The 17,075-nt window shown below is 45.4% G+C and overlaps 1 protein-coding gene across 2 annotated transcripts in view; it reads left to right on the top strand.

Annotated features, from left to right (window-relative positions):
* oser1 (oxidative stress responsive serine-rich 1) overlaps positions 1-17,075 on the top strand; it is a 51,137-nt gene that overhangs the window by 13,272 nt on the left and 20,790 nt on the right. Inside the window, exon 2 of one of the 2 annotated variants that reach the window (XM_080204612.1) lies at positions 14,565-14,682. The exons of the other annotated variant lie outside the window; for it this stretch is intronic. Coding sequence (XP_080060738.1) covers positions 14,646-14,682 — 37 coding nt within the window. The 5' untranslated portion in view covers positions 14,565-14,645. The remainder of the gene's footprint in view (positions 1-14,564; positions 14,683-17,075) is intronic. 2 annotated transcript variants of the gene reach the window in all.

Below are 17,075 nucleotides of genomic sequence, written 5' to 3'. Positions count from 1 at the left end.
TGCTTCACTGACATTGAGAAAGAGATTAATGTCATTGCACTAGAATCTCAATCTCTTTTCTGTACTCTGTCTTGTCATTGAGATCCAACCTACTATGGTAGTGTCATCAGCAAAATTGAAAATGGAATTGGAGCGGAATTTGGCTGCACAGTCATAAGTATACAAGAGGTATAATAGGGGCTTGGTGTTGAAGATAGTCATGAAGAAGAGATGTCATTGCCTAACCTTACTGATTACGGTCTGTGGGTTCAGAAGTCAAAGATCTAGTCACAAATGGAGGAGGGTGAACATTTTCTTCCTACAATAAACACATGAGCTTTATTTGCATGAATAAGCTAAGTGTGTCTAAAGTAGACCTTTTTTGAGCAACTGTTTGAGAAGTGGGTGTAGATATTTGTTCTTGAATGAAGGCTTGGATTGAAGTTAAAGTCCATGTCTTGAGAAAGATCACATTGTTGCTGACAGTGAATATATCAAGCAGGCTGTGGGGTGGAGAAGAGCACAGTCAGCAGAGGAGATAGCCCAAGGACTTCCCTGGTAGTTTGAAGCCGTTTATTGAGCCATGGTTTTTGTATTATCAGAGGTTCTTTGAGAGTCTTGTAAGTGGTAATCCAAACATTTCATTGTCTAATTGTCCATTTTTAAAAGGTGTATTAAGTCAGTTGCCATATCCAGGCCTAAGATGTAATCTTGACTATCATTTCAGTATGGAGATAGCAAAGACCACAGTTGGTATGTCGTTTGCTGTCATGTTATCAACTGCCTAGAGCCTATACTCTGGCGCTCCCTCCCTAATCCTCTCTGCCTTGCTTCACCTTTCCTTCTTTAAGATGTCCCTTAATGCCTACCTTTTTTAGACGAAGCTTTTGATCACCTGCCCTAATTTGACATGCCAAATTCTGTTTTATGACCACCTTAAATGCCCTGGAACATTTTGTATGTTAACGGTGCTATATAAATGCATGTTGTTGCTGCTGCTGCCGCCGCCACCTGCTTAATGGACGCCAACTTTCTACTGCTCAGTAGCTTTATGTGGACCTGGCAAATTATCTCCAATTTCATCAAAGAAACCATTTAAACTGGTTATGTCTGGAAGGTAACTGATATAGCGTAATTACTGTATTTGCTCAATAAATACACTGCTTTTAAATTCTATAAGAGAACTCAAGTGAGGGAGCAGAAAGTCAGATAAGAAATTACCTGTTTAAAAACCTGTTTAAATAAGTTTAAAGCACTTTCGTAGTGAGAACTTGCCTCGTAGAACTGTTTAAGTCATTTAAAAGCATTTTTGCGGGCTTTTTGTATTTACCGCTTTAAGAATTCTAAGGGAGTGGATAGCAGGGATTTGTGGGTGAGCAGGCATTAAAACAGCGCCAGGTTTAAAAGGAGGCCTGGTGTGGGCAGCGGAGTGAGAGGGAAGTAGAGTGAGCTGTTAGGGCTTAGGATCAAAGGGCTTGGGAGAAAAAGGGCCAGGTAAGTTCGTGTGGAAATTTTCAATACTACTACAGTGAATAATGCAGGGGCATGTGATGTGCTGTTTCTGTATGATGTAGGAGCTGGTGGACCCCAAGGTCCTTCCCAGTGACCATGTCTGCAGTAAGTGCATGTTGCTGGAGGAGCTCCAGCTCAGGATAGATGAGCTGGCCTCTGAGCTTCAGACACTGAGGCTCATCAGGGGGAAAGAGGCTGCCATTGTCAATGGGGTGCAAGAGACATCCACACATACACACCCCCCCACCCCAGACTGGCTAACTCTAAGGGTCAGGAACAAGAGGGGGCTGCTGAGAGGAGGAAGGAGGGTGGGGACCAAATGCCTCAGCCTCTCAATCTGCATAACAGGTTTGAGGCTCTTGCTTCCAGTGTGGACAAGAACGAGGGAGGTGAGGTTGGTGAGCAAACTGCACACAGTACAGTGATGCAGACGCAGGATATAGGCAAAGAGAAGGTGATAAGGAACGTAGTCGTAATTGGGGACAGTGGGGTTAAGGGTATTGACACTGTCCTTTGTCACAATGACAAAGTGCATAGAAGGGTATGTTGTCTGCTTGGTGCTCAGGTCCAGGATGTCACATCTGGGCTGCAGAGGAACCTGGAGTGGGAGGGTGAGAATCCGGTCGTTGTAGTACATGTGGGTGCCAACGACGTAGGCAAAATGCAAACTGAGGATCTGGGGAGGGAGTATGAAAAGCTGGGAATGGAATTAAAAAGTAGAACCAACAAGGTTATCTCTGGACTACTGCCTGAACCGAGTGCAGACGGGCGTAAGGTTGATAAGGTTAAGGAAGTGAGTGGGTGGCTCAGGGATTGGTGTGGGAGGAATGGGTTTGAATTTATGGGGCATTGGCATCAGTATTGGGGTAGGTGGGACCTGTTCGGGTGGGATGGGGTTGGTCTGAACCGTGCTGGGACCAGAGTCCTGGCGAATCGTGTAAATAGGACTGTAGGTAGGGCTTTAAACTAATTGGGGGGAGGGTGCGAGGGTAGGTGACATTACGGGGTCTGAAGTTAAGGAGAGGGTACAGGTAAGGGAAGAGGCCAAGGATGTCCCAATAATAAAAGGAGTAGGAGGCGTGAGTATGGTTGGTGGCGTTCTGGCAAATAGGGCCCAGGTGAAGGCTGGGATGAAGGCACTTTATCTAAATGCACGAAGCATTCGGAATCAAGTGGATGAGCTGGTGGCGCAGATCAGCACAAATGGATATGAGCTGGTGGCCATTACAGAGATGTGGCTGCAAGGTGACAGGGACTGGGAGCTGAATGTCTAGGGGTATCAAGTGTTTAGGAAGGATAGGCGGGAGGAAAAAGGGGGGGTCGTAGCTCTGCTGATTAAGGATAGCATCAGGGTGGTAGGAAGGGATGATATAGGAACCAACGAGCAGAAAGTGGAATCGTTGTGGATGGAGATTAGGAACAGCAAAGGGAAGAAGACGCTGGTGGGTGTCGTCTATAGGCCCCCAAGTAATGATCTGGAGGTGGGGCTGGCTGTTAACGCGCAAGCAAGCACAGCGTGCAGGAATGGAACGGCGATAATTATGGGGGATTTCAATCTACATATTGATTGGTCGACCCATGTTGGACGCGGTGGGCTCAAGGAGGAGTTCTTGGAGTGCTGCCGGGATAGTTTCCTTGAACAGTGTGTGTTGGAGCCGACGAGGGAGTGAGCTATGTTGGATCTGGTGTTATGCAATGAGGCGGGTAGAATTAGGGACCTTGCGGTGAAGGATCCTCTTGGGGAGAGTGATCATTGTATGGTGGAGTTTCTGGTGCAGATGGAGGAGGAGAAAGTGGGTTCCCGGACACGCGTCCTTTGTTTGAACAGAGGGGAGTACGGTAGGATGAGAGAAGAATTGGCGAATGTTGACTGGGGGAGCGCGTTGGAAGTTATGTCTGCTGAGGAGCAGTGGAGGATCTTTAAGGAGATCTTTCTTGGTGCTCAGCAGAAATTTATTCCGATGGTTAAAAAGGGCCATAGGAGGAGAAGTAATAAGCCGTGGATAACGAAGGAGGTGAAGGAAAGTGTTAAATTAAAAGCAGAGGCATTTAGAGTAGCTAAGAGTAGTGGGCGAGAAGAGGATTGGGAGAGGTTTAAAAGTTGACAAAGAAGGGTAGGAGAAACTATGAAGCTGGGCTAGCGCTTAATATAAAAAAGGATAGCAAGAGTTTTTATAAATATATAAAAAGGAAGAGGCTGGCTAGAGTGAACGTTGGACCCTTAGAGGATGAGAGGTGGGACTTAGTGGTAGGGGATGGGGAAATGGCTGAGGTCTTGAATAACTTTTTTGTTTTGGCCCTCACGAAGGAGGACGTGAATAATTTGCCGGGTGTTAGCGATGGAAAGATGGTAGGACTGGAGGGTCTCAATGACATTATTGTTACTAGAGAGGCGGTGCTCGACAGACTGGAGGGGCTGATTGTGGACAAGTCCCCAGGACCGGATAGAATGCATCCAAGGGTTCTGAAAGAAATGGCGGAGGTGATAGTGGATGCCTTGGTGGTTATTTTCCAAACGTCGCTGGATTCTGGCGAAGTGCCGGAAGATTGGAAAACGGCTAATGTTACACCGTTGTTTAAGAAGGGTGCCAGGCAAAAGGCAGGGAATTATAGGCCGGTTAGTTTAACGTCTGTTGTAGGTAAAATGTTAGAATCCGTCATCAAGGAGGAAATAGCGAGGCATCTTGAGGGGAATTGCTTGATAGAGCAAACGCAGCACGGTTTCGTTAAGGGAAAGTCGTGTCTGACAAATTTATTGGAGTTCTATGAGGATGTGTCTAGAACATAGAACACCACAGCACAAACAGGCCCTTCGGCCCACGAGTTGCACCAACCACGTCAACACCTACCAATCTATAGACCTATCTATAACCCCCAATCCCATTAAACCCCATATACTCATCCAGAAGTCTTTTAAAAGACCCCAGCCAGTTCGCCTCCACCACCACTGATGGCAGCCGATTCCATTCACTCACCACCCTCTGAGTGAAAAACTTACCCCTAACATCACTTCTGTACTTGCCTCCCTGCACCTTAAATCTGTGTCCCCTCGTAGCGACCATTTCAACCCAGGGAAATAGCCTCTGAGAATCCACCCTACCTATTCCTCTCAACATTTTATAAACTTCTATCAGGTCGCCTCTCAACCTTCGTCTCTCCAGGGAAAAGAGTCCCAGCTCCCTCAACCTAACTTCATGAGGCATGCCTCCCAGTCCAAGCAACATCCTTGTAAATCTCCTCTGTACCCTTTCAATAGCTTCTACGTCTTTCCTATAGTGAGGCGACCAGAACTGCGCACAGTACTCCAAATGAGGCCTGACAAGGGTCTTATAAAGTTGCAGCATTACCTCCCGACTCCTAAACTCAATCCCTCGATTAATGAAGGCCAGTACACCATACGCCTTCTTGATCACCTCCTCCACCTGCGAGGCCGATTTAAGAGTCCTGTGGACCCGGACCCCAAGATCCTTCTGCTCTTCAACACTACTAAGACTCTTGCCCTTGATAGTGTACTCGTTCATCCCGTTGGTTCTGCCAAAATGGACGACTACACATTTATCCGTGTTGAAGTCCATCTGCCACTTCTCCGCCCAGTCCTGCATCCTATTTATGTCCTGCTGCAACTTCTGACATCCTTCCAGACCACCCACAACACCACCGACCTTTGTGTCATCAGCGAACTTACTTACAAATCTTGCAAATTGTGCGGAGGGTGTGGAGAGTCTGCAGAAGGATCTAGATAGGCTGGGCGAATGGGCCAGGAAATGGCAAATGGAATTTAATGTTGGCAAGTGTGAGGTGGTACACTTTGGTAGGAAGAATGGTAGGAAGGACTATTACTTACGTGGCGAAAAACTGCAGCAGGCAACGGTGCAGAGGGACCTCGGGGTCCTTGTGCATGAATCGCAAAAACCCAGCTTGCAGGTGCAGCAGGTGGTCAGGAAGGCGAATGGGATGCTGGCCTTCATAGCGAGGGGGATTGAATATAAAAGTAGGGAGGTCTTGCTGCAGCTGTATAGGGCATTGGTGAGGCCGCAGCTGGAGTACTGTGTGCAGTTTTGGGCGCCGCACCTGCGCAAGGATATTTTGGCCCTGGAGGGAGTGCAGAGGAGGTTTACTAGGCTGATACCGGAGTTGAGGGGATTGAGCTATGAGGAGAGGCTGAATAAACTAGGCTTGTACTCGTTAGAGTTTAGAAGAATGAGGGGAGATCTCATTGAGACGTATAAGATGATGAATGGGATGGATAGGATAGAGGTGGAGAGACTCTTCCCGCTCAAAAAAGACAGTAGGACTAGGGGGCACAGCCTCAAGATAAAGGGGAGGCGGTTTAGAACGGAGTTGAGGAGGAACTTCTTCACTCAAAGGGTGGTGAATCTCTGGAATTCTCTGCCCGTTGAAGTGGTGGAGGCTGCCTCGCTAAATATTTTTAAGAAGCGGGTTGATGGGTTTTTGATAAGAGAAGGGATTAAGGGTTATGGGGAGAGGGCGGGAAAGTGGAACTGAGCCACGACAGATCAGCCATGATCTTATTGAATGGCGGGGCAGGCTCGAAGGGCTAGATGAGCTACTCCTGCTCCTATTTCTTATGTTCTTACGTTCTTATGTTCTTACCCATCCCTCCACTTCCTCATCCAGGTCATTTATGAAAATGACAAACAGCAAGGGTCCTAGAACAGATCCCTGGGGCACTCCACTGGTGACTGACCTCCATGCAGAAAAAGACCCATCCACAACCACTCTCTGCCTTCTGCAGGCAAGCCAGTTCTGGATCCATAAGGCCAAAGGCCCTTGGATCCCATGCCCTCTCACCTTCTCAAGAAGTCTTGCGTGGGGGACCTTATCAGATGCCTTGCTGAAGTCCGTATACACCACGTCCACGGCACTTCCTTCGTCAATGCGTTCAGTCACATTATCGAAGAACTCAACTAGGCTCGTAAGGCACGACCTGCCCTTGACAAATCCATGCTGACTATTCCTGATCATGTCAAACCTCCCCAAATGCTCGTAAATCTTGTCCCTCAGAAGCCTCTCCATCAGCTTACCAACCACTGAGGTCAGACTCGCCGGTCGGTAATTTCCCGGGCTGTCCCTGTTCCCTTTCTTGAAAATAGGAACTACATCCACAATCCTCCAATCTTCCGGAACCTCTCCCGTCTCCATTGACGACGCAAAGATCATCGCCAGGGGCTCTGCAATCACTTCCCTCGCCTCCCACAGTATCCTGGGGTACATCCCATCTGGTCCCGGTGACTTATCTATCTTGATAGAATTCAGAAGTTCTAACACATCCTCCTCCTTAATATCCACATGCTCAATCTTTTCCATCTGCTGCAAATCCGTAGCAAAATCTCCCAGATCAGCTTCCACTGTGAATGCTGAGGCAAAGTACTCATTAAGCAGCTCTGCCATTTCTTCTGGTTCCACACAGACCTTTTCCCCCTTCACCTTTTATAGGGCCTATCCCTTCTCTTCTCATCCTTTTTACCTTTCACATATTTATAGAAGGCCTTGGGATTCTCCTTAATCTTACCCACCAAGGTCTTCTCATGACCCCTTCTGGCTCTCCTAATTTCCCTTTTAAGCTCCTTTCTACAGTCCTTATACTCCTCAAGATCCTTAACCTCTCCTAGTTCCCTGAACCTTTTGTACACCTTCCTTTTCCTCCTGACTAGGTTCACCACAGCCTTCGTGCACCACGGTTCCCGCGACCTACCAAACCTCCTTGTCTCATCGGAACGTTGTCATGCAGAGCTCCAGACAAACATTCCTTGAGTATTCGCCACCTTCCTTCGGTACTTTTCCCTAACAACGCCTCCTTCCAGTTTATTTGCCCAAGTAACTTCCTGACTTCTTCGTATCTCCCCTTACTCCAGACAAACACCTTCCTAGCCTGCCTGATCCTATCTCGTTCCAATGCAGTTGTGAAGGAGATAGAATTATGGTCACCATTCCCAAGATGCTCTCCTCCCGAGAGATCCATCACCTGCCCTGGTTCATTCACCAGTACCAGGTCAAGTACAGCCTCACCCCTCGTAGGCTTATCCACATACTGTGTCAGGAAACCTTCCTGAACACACCTAACAAACTCCTCCCCATCCAAACCCCTTACCCTAGGGATATTCCAGTCGATGTTTGGGAAATTGAAGTCTCCCATCACGACAACTCTTATTAATACATCTCTCCAGAATGTTTCCCTATCTGCACTTCAACTTCCCTGTCACTATTGGGTGGCCTATAGAATACAGCCAGCAAAGTTTTCGACCCTTTGCTGTTCGTAACTTCCACCCACAGAGACTCTGTAGATAGTCCCTCCACGGCATCCTCTTTCTCTGCAGCCATGACACTGTCCCTGATCAACAGTGCCACTCCACCACTTCTTCTGCCACCCTCCCTGTCCTTCCTGAAGCATCTGAAACCTGGCACCTGAAGTACCCAGTCCTGTCCCTGAGACATCCAAGTCTCCGTAATGGCCACCACATCACATTCCCAAGCAGCAATCCACGCCCTAAGCTCATCTACCTTATTCACTACACTCCTTGCATTAAAATATATACACTTCAGCCCCTCAGTCTGGGCATTTCCCTTCTCCACCCCCTGTCTAACCTCCCTCTCATACTGCCTGCAGTCCTCCCCTACCTGGGAGCTAACCTCCTCCATCCCAGTCTCCCCATCACAATTCCCTTCCCCCATCCTTTCTAGTTTAAAGTCCCCCCGGTAGCCTTAGCCAGTCTTCCCACCAAGATATTAGTCCCCCTGGGATTTAAGTGCCACCCATCCTTACTGTACAGGTCCCACCTACCCCTAAAGAGGTCCCAGTGATCTAGGAACTGAAATCCCTGCCCTCTGCACCAGTCCCTCAGCCACGCGTTCAGCCTCCACCTCATTCCATTTCTTCCCTCATTCTCCCGTGGCACAGGCAGCAATCCTGAGATTACTACCTTTGCTTTTCTCTTCCTCAGCTGCCTACCCAGTTCCCTATAGTCCCTTTTCACGAGTGCCTCCCTCTTGCCTACGTCAGTAGTACCTATATGCACTACAACCTCTGGTTCCTCACCCTCCCCTTTCAGGATGTCTGGGACACGCCCAGAGACATCCCGAATCCCAGCCCCAGGGAGACAAACCACCATCCGCGACTCCCGTCTACGTCCACAAAAATGCCTGTCCGCCCCCCTCACTGTGGAGTCCCCTATTAGCACTACCTTTCTGCTCTCTTTTTTGATTTTTTGACTTACTGGCTCAGCTCCAGAGACCTGGCCACCGCTTCCTCCCTCAGATGAGCTGTCCTCCCCCCAGTAGTACTCAGGCCGGAGTACTTATTTTGAAGGGGGACATCCACCGGTGTGCTCTCCATCACCCAAGGTTTCCCCTTCCTAATAGTTACCCAAGTGCTCTCTTCCCGTTGCCCTGGTGTGACTACTTGCTGATAGCTCCTATCTGTAACCTCCTCACTCTCCCGAATGAGCCAAAGGTCCTCGAGCTGCATTTGCAGCTCCTTAACCTGGTTCTGTAGGGTCTGCAGCTCCACACACCGAGCACAGGTGTGGATGTCTGGTAGACCAGGAGCTTCCAAGACCTCCCACATGTAGCATTGGCAACAACATACAGGTCTCACACCCATACTTGCCCCTTTTAGCAACCCAGAGGAAAAAGTTTAAAAAAACTTATAACTTACCTTATCTCTTTGGCCCTGTGAGCCAAAGCCCCTACAGCACACACAAAAACAAAAGCAGTCTTACCTGCTCTCAGACAGAGCCTCTCCCTCTCTCTCTCTCTTTCTTTTTTAGGTTAGAGGAGGGGGGAGGGCTGGGATACTCTACCTATGTAGAGTATCAGGAATCCCCTCCGGTCTAATTTATAGTAGGGTGAGAAAAAAAACTTGACCCAAGTGCCCTCGCAACTACTTCCAGGGTAAAACTTAAAGCAAGCAAAAAAAAACCCCACTAAAACAAAGTTAGTTTTTAAAAGAAAGAAAAAGTCGCTGTACTCACCCGCAAACTCTCCACTCGCAAATCACAGCCTCTTCAGTGCTCCCACGGAACAATGAGCTAGGGCGGTGGATAGAGGAGAGCCGTGGATGTGGTCTGTCTTGATTTTCAGAAGGCGTTTGACAAAGTACCTCACGAGGTTATTGCAGAAGGTAAGGGGGCATGGAGTTGGGGGTAGGTTGTTAGCGTGGATAGAGGATTGGCTGTCAAATATGAGGCAGAGAGTGGGGGTTAATGGGTGCTATTTGGATTGGCGGTTGGTGACTAGTGGAATGCCCCAGGGGTCGGTGCTGGGGCCTCAGCTATTTACCATTTATATAGATGATCTGGAGGAGGGAACCGAGTGTATGGTGTCGAAATTTGCTGACGACACCAAGATTGGTGGAACGGCAAATTGCGTGGAGGGTGTGGAGAGTCTGCAGAAGGATCTAGATAGGCTGGGCGAATGGGCCAGGAACTGGCAAATGGAATTTAATGTTGGCAAGTGCGAGGTGGTCCACTTTGGTAGGAAGGACTATTACTTACGTGGCGAAAAACTGCAGCAGGCGACGGTGCAGAGGGACCTCGGGGTCCTTGTGCATGAGTCACAAAAACCCAGCCTGCAGGTGCAGCAGGTGGTCAGGAAGGCTAATGGGATGCTGGCCTTCATAGTGAGGGGGATTGAATATAAAAGTAGGGAGGTCTTGCTGCAGCTGTATAGGGCACTGGTGAGGCCACAGCTGGAGTACTGTGTGCAGTTTTGGTCGCTGCACTTATGCAAGGATATTGGCCTTGGAGGGAGTGCAGAGGAGGTTTACTAGGCTGATGCCGGAGTTGAGGGGGTTGCATTATGAGGTGAGGCTGAATAAACTAGGCTTGTACTCGTTAGAGTTTAGAAGAATGAGTGGAGATCTCATTGAGACATATAAGATGTTGAATGGGATGGATAGGATAGAGGTGGAGAGACTCTTCCCGCTCAAAGGACAGTAGGACTAGGGGGCACAGCCTCAAGATAAAGGGGGGGTGATTTAGAACGGAGTTGAGGAGGAACTTCTTCTCTCAAAGGGTGGTGAATCTCTGGAATTCTCTGCCCGTTGAAGTGGTGGAGGCTGCCTCGCTAAATACTTCTAAGATGCGGGTTGATGGGTTTTTGATAAGAGAGGGGATTATGGGTTATGGGGAGAGGGCGGGAATGTGGAACTGAGCCACGACAGATCAGCCATGATCTTACTGAATGGTGGGGCAGGCTCGAAGGGCTAGATGGCCTACTCCTGCTCCTATTTCTTATGTTCTTATGTAACTTTAAACATTATTATTGTGAGGCTCCTAGCATTGCACTGAATTGAAGATGCTACCTGTACTATAAATTTGACATCAAGCAAGTCCGATATCTGCGGAAATAACTTCCAGCTGATCCTTGTACATGATGCAGTTGCTGTAGTGATCAGTCCATGTTAAACCTTTTAAGTCAAAACACCAGTTAAAGAACATGCTGTATTTCAAGCACGTGACAGGAGATATTACATTACATGTTTCCTTTTAGTGGCAGTGTGGATCTGAATGGCCTTCTGCACTGTAGGGATTCTTTGATAAACTGACATACTGAGGTTAATGGTTGCAGTGAAGCCCCAAAGTTCATCCAATTTTTAAATATGTTCCCATTGTTGCTAAATGTTAAACTAGCTTATGTGTCAAAATGGAGCACGGAATGTTATCTGCCTGGTAAATTTTATGCTTGATTCTACCACTGTACCATCTATTTAGCATCTCTACTGTAGTAAAACATCCTAAAGGACTCTAGCCACTTCCCCAACTTGCAAGCATGATGCAGAAATGGAGTGTCAAACCTATCCTGCATACTAATAGCTATCCTGATTCTATTATAATTTGCTTTATCCTGCAAATGTTCCAAAGACTGTCATCTTTGGGCATGAAAAGTGTCCATCCACCTCAAAGTACCAGAAAAAGCAAAGTTTCTCAAATATGTGAACAAGTTAAGCAAGTTGTTTCATGTTGCTACTATGCAATGGCTATGTGAATGTCATTTTCCACCAACAGGATGCTGATGTCAGTCCAAAAGTAATTCCATTTACCATACAAATGAGCAGCGTTGTGTATAAACTCCAGTGATGGTATAATTCCAGGTACATAAATCCCAGTCAGTGACTGATCAGATCAAACAGTGGTTCATAATAGGCAAAGTGGAGATTGTACTCACGCTTGCAAAATCCAAAACAAAATATCTGTTGTTAGATGTGATTTGGTGATTGGGAAGCGCTTCCAATCTGTGTGAATGACTATACTGACCATCAATTTAAGATATCAGTGGAACTTGCAATGGTGTCTGTAATGTTGCTTCACTCATTTGAAGTATTCACACACAGTCCTATTCTCTGCAAACAAAATAATTTGTTCACTTGCATTGATTTCTCCATGGTAATGCCTCAACTAATCTGTCAGCTTGCACAGCTAGCACCCTTTTCACCCGTAGTAGGAAATATCCTGATCCTGATTGTTTGGAATTTAGCATTCTTGTTTGGCCTGATGAGTGGCTTTGATAACATGCCTCTCTTTTTTAGCAACATCTTAAATTGTTTCACAGAAGCATATAATTTCCACGTATGCAAAGTGAACCGATCGACAGTTTTGGTGCCCTCATAAATTGGATATTACTACTTAAATCTACCAGTCCAGAACGATCTCTCAATATCCTGTTTGTTGGCTGCACGTTGAAAGGAAGGGCTGTTGCTCTTTGTCGGCTATTTTTTCTCTTTGCTGCTGTAAACATGCAGTGTGACAGTGGTGGTCTCTTTGATTCCGAGCCTATACGTTGAGGCAGAGGTCAACCTTTTATTTTGCAACAGTTCCATACTGGTGTGTCAAACTTATCTATCAATGTTTTTATTTGCATTTTGGAAGGGCACATTACTGTTTCTCATTCAGGGTGAATTGTAACATTGCCCAAAAACATGTTTAATTCTGCTTGTAAGCTGACTCATCTCACACCACCTCTCTTGACTACAACACTGTCTCTTAATTTGTCACATGCTTGAAAAACATCCAGTACTAGATAAGCAGTAATCTTCTACAAATGTCAAGAACACTGAAAGTATTGTCTTCAGTCTGTGCCTTTAGCTGTTTCTTAGCCACTGACTCCATTCGGGTCACACTGAACCAGCCTATTTGCAAACTTGACTTTATATTTGATAGTGAGATAAGCTTCTGAACCCACATTATACCGCATTGCCAAGCCCAGCTATCTCTCCTTCTGTAATGTCACCTGTCTCTGTCCCTTCCTGGAATCATCTATAGAAACCTTTATCTGTATCTCCTATGTCTGTTATCTCTGGCATTGTAAGGTTCATTTGGCTGACCTCTTTTCCACCATGCATAAATTTGAGCTATTCAAAAACTGCCCCTGTCCTTGCACCCAATCCTGATTATCCACTGCATCTGTGGTCATTGATGTACATTGGCTCATGTTTAATTGACTTTTTAATGTTGTCATTATTGTTTTCAAATCCCTCAACAGCTTTGCATCTCCTTAACTCCAATCTCTTCCAAGCTATAACTCTCCTCATTTCTCTAATTGTGACCACCTTGCATGTCCTAATTTCAATTTTCCCAATGTTTGCAATTGTGTGTTTTTTGGCTTTGAAAGCCCTGAACTCTAGAATTCTCTTCCCATGCAGCTGTCCTCTCTAATTCTAGCTCATCTGTAGCATACTCTTGAAATCTACTTCTTTTGACCAAACGTTTTGTCACCTGTGCTTGTATAAGAAGTCTGCAGCACAGAAAAAGGGCCTTGGCTCATCACATCTGCATCCTTCAAAACCAAACCACCCAAATATTCTAATCCTGTTTTCCAGCACTTGGCTCATAGCCTTGCCTGCCTTGACATCGCAAATGTGCGTCTGAATACTGAAACATGATGAGGACCCTGGCCCCTCTCACCCTTTTTTTTCAGGCAGTGAGTTGCAGACTGCCACTACTTTTTGGTTGAACATGTTTTTCCTTGCATCACCTCTAAACTTCCTGCCCCTTAAATCTGTGGCCCATGGACATTGATTCGTTCACCAAGGGGAAAAGTTTCTTCCTGCCTAAGCCCCTCATAATTTTATGCATCTCTATCATGTCCCCCCTCAGTTGTCTCTGCTCCAAGGAAAACAGCCCCAGTCTATCCAATCTCTCTTCATAACTAAAACTCTCCAGCCTATGCAATATCCTGGTAAATCTCCCCTACACCCTTTTTCAATGCTATCACATCCCTTCTATAATATGGATTCCAGAACTGCTTGCAACACCCTAGCCGTGGCCTAACCAACATTATATATAGTTCCAGCATAATCCCCATGCTGTTAAACTCTATGCCTCTTAATAAAGGCAAGTATACCATATGCATTCTTAATTACTTTAGCCACCAGTCCAGCTACCTTAAGGGACTGGTGTACAAGAACATCAAGATCCTGCTGATCCTTGGTGCTTCCCAGGATCCTGCCACTCTTCGTGTATTACCCTTGCCTTGGTTGTCCTACCCAAGTGCATCTCCCCACACTTATTCGGATTGAATATCACGTGGCTCAATGTCAACCTTTGTTTGCCAACACATCTGAGGTTTAAGGTGTTATATAAGTACATGTTATTGAGTCAGAATAAATTTCCAGCATTCCATTTTGATTTTGAGCTTCAAGCTTAATCCAGTTATGATAAAATGGAAAGGGCTGGAACCAGACAAAAAAAGTTTGATCTGAAAGGGAAGTCAGTGGGTTGAGTTTTTTTAATGGAACTCCTTCATTGGAATTTGCTGAATGATCTCTGTCCAAAGCAGCAACCTGAATAGCAATGGATCCTGGTTCCATTAGGTGTTGTATAGCATGTTGGTAACTTGTGTGGGTCAGTCTGTAGAAGCATGGCCATAAACTAAGCTGTCTGTTTTCTATATATTGATAGAGGAATGCAGACTTTAACATCAGTTATACCATGGGTGGTATATGTTCTTTGTTGGACTTTGAGGTATAGAATTTCCTGTGCCCAAAATGAGATTGTGTATTTTTTAAAAATGCCAAGTTGTTCATTCACAAACTTTCTTTCTCTTTCATATGCAAGGATAACTAGTCAGTGTTTCACCAGACTGCATAGAAAATGAAAATGAGAGCGAGATTAAGATCAGGGACTTCGAGAAACTAAATGAGGGAAATTCCAGTTGCTTGTCGACTGCGTAAAGGTAGGACTGAAGCTGGGGAAGGGAAAAAAAAAATCAACATTTGCTTGAAGATAATTTGTCATTGGGATATTAAAAAGAATAATCCCTCATCTGTTTTAAACACTTATTGGGCAAAAGAAGAAATGTAAAATTCTGCCATTTGAAAAATGTAACGATTCTATTTTGATCCTTCATTGAGATCAAGCAAGCAAAAACCTAAACTTCCTATGAAGGATATCAGTTTCTCCATTTCTTTGGCCTTTCTGTGACACTGCTCATTCTGTACGCAGGATGTGATAACTACAGTGTGGAGCACGTGAATTCTGGCCTGTTATTTGCATAATGACCAAAGATTACATTGGACACAAGCGCGCACACAGAGATTTGGTTGAATGTATTGTAGGAATGTATTGAATGAATGTAGGGAGTGCAGAGGAGGTTTACTAGGCTGATGCCAGAGTTGAGGGGGTTGAGCTATGAGGAGAGGCTGAATAAATTAGGCTTGTACACGTTAGAGTTTAGAAGAATGAGGGGAGATCTCATTGAGACGTATAAGATGATGAATGGGATGGATAGGATAGAAGTGGAGAGACTCTTCCCGCTCAGAAAGGATAGCAGGACTAGGGGGCACAGCCTCAAGATAAAGGGGGGGCGGTTTAGATCAGAGTTGAGGCGGAACTTCTTCACTCAAAGGGTGGTGAATCTCTGGAATTCTCTGCCCGTTGAAGTGGTGGAGGCTGCCTCGCTAAATATTTTTAAGAAGCGGGTTGATGGGTTTTTGATAAGAGAGGGGATTAAGGGTTATGGGGAGAGGGCGGGAATGTGGAACTGAGCCACGACAGATCAGCCATGATCTTATTGAATGGCGGGGCAGGCTCGAAGGGCTAGTTGGCCTACTCCTGCTCCTATTTCTTATGTTCTTATGACCACAAGTCGTATAATCATATTTAGTTAAGTACTGACTAACACGAATGTAAAAATGTTACAAAGGAATTAAATAAGAAATCAGTCTTGTCTTGGCACAGATTTTTGAGCAATTACACCATCAAAGCTGGCCATTGCGTGTGTGACCATTGCAGCAATATGTTCCTGCAGCTTGGAGTGCAGTTTAGTTGCTCGTTGCATTGCTGGCAATCAGTTCTAGTGTGAGGCGTTGCACCTGAAATTCGTTGGTGATATATTTCGCTTTCCCAGCTTTGGGCAGTGACTGGATCGAGCACTCACCATAGAAACTGTTTGATTTTCATTTATACGAACAACTAAACTGCATCTCAGGCTGCAGGAACATATTACTGCAAACACCAAAACAAAGCCAATTTCTCTTTATCTTTCTAACATTTTAGTACTTAAGACATGCAATGTATTCAACCAACTGGTGTGTCTGTGTGCATGCCTGTTTCCAATGTGACCTATGGTCAGTATCCAAATAATAAGCCTGGACCCCATGTATTTCTTACAGTACCGTTATCAAGAACCACAGAATAAGCACTAGCAGAGAAGAGGGGAATGAAAATTATACATGTCTATAAGGATCAGGCAATCCACTCTTCCAATCTGCTGCCCAAATCAATAGGAAAGAGCCACATCGATTCATGAACAGGCAAAATATCTTTTTGAATTTGTTTCTGGTTTGCAGCAATTTATATGAACTGACGTATGAAACCTTTTCTCTCAAATGTTAGATAACTGTAATGGGAAGCCTTGAAGTAGCTTACAAGATTGGTGTAACATTGCTTCAGTGACTAACAATTTGAACTTTCTTCTTCACACTTCTGATTTCTGTTTGTAACCTGATGCTCATGGGCATTCCCATGAGCAGCCCAGAATTTCTTTGAATTGAAATATTTGCCTGTATACATCCCCTATGCAAGCTGTGTTACCTAAACATAATCATTAACCTCCAATCATTGGACATGCTCTGAGCAATTTTGCTATCCATCCTATAAGCAGGCAATATGCCATCAAGGGAATAATATCAGGCTAAAAGTTGGTCAGCTTTATTTGTTTAATAAATGCATGTGAAAGGATGCAGCAATACATTGATCAAAAGGAGTTGATTTACATTGTAGAACTGTGTAGAGTTTAATCAGCAACACAACTCCTCTTTGAGAGAGGCAGGTTTGGGTCTTGGTAAACGTTCAAGTGAGATGTTATATATTGACAACATGAATTCTACAGAATTCAGCTGTGTTTAGCAAAAGCTTTAGCTGATGGAGTTATGACTGATACCTGTCTCATTATAGTCATTACTTTGAGTAAAGGTGAAGCAGAGGTCGGCATATCCTTTTAACATGTTGTATTAAATGTCTGAAAAGTACACTTTCTATCTTAAATGGGTTCTTTCTCTATTTAATGGAGTCCCCTGTGACTACGTGGCATGATTCTAGGTAGGTTTCTTCACTAGCTGATAGACA

The sequence above is a fragment of the Carcharhinus amblyrhynchos genome, chromosome 16 (genome assembly GCF_965287045.1).
Source record: "Carcharhinus amblyrhynchos chromosome 16, sCarAmb.v2.hapA, whole genome shotgun sequence".
NCBI classification, from domain to species: Eukaryota; Metazoa; Chordata; class Chondrichthyes; order Carcharhiniformes; family Carcharhinidae; genus Carcharhinus; species Carcharhinus amblyrhynchos.
This window is presented reverse-complemented; position numbering and strand designations above follow the sequence as displayed.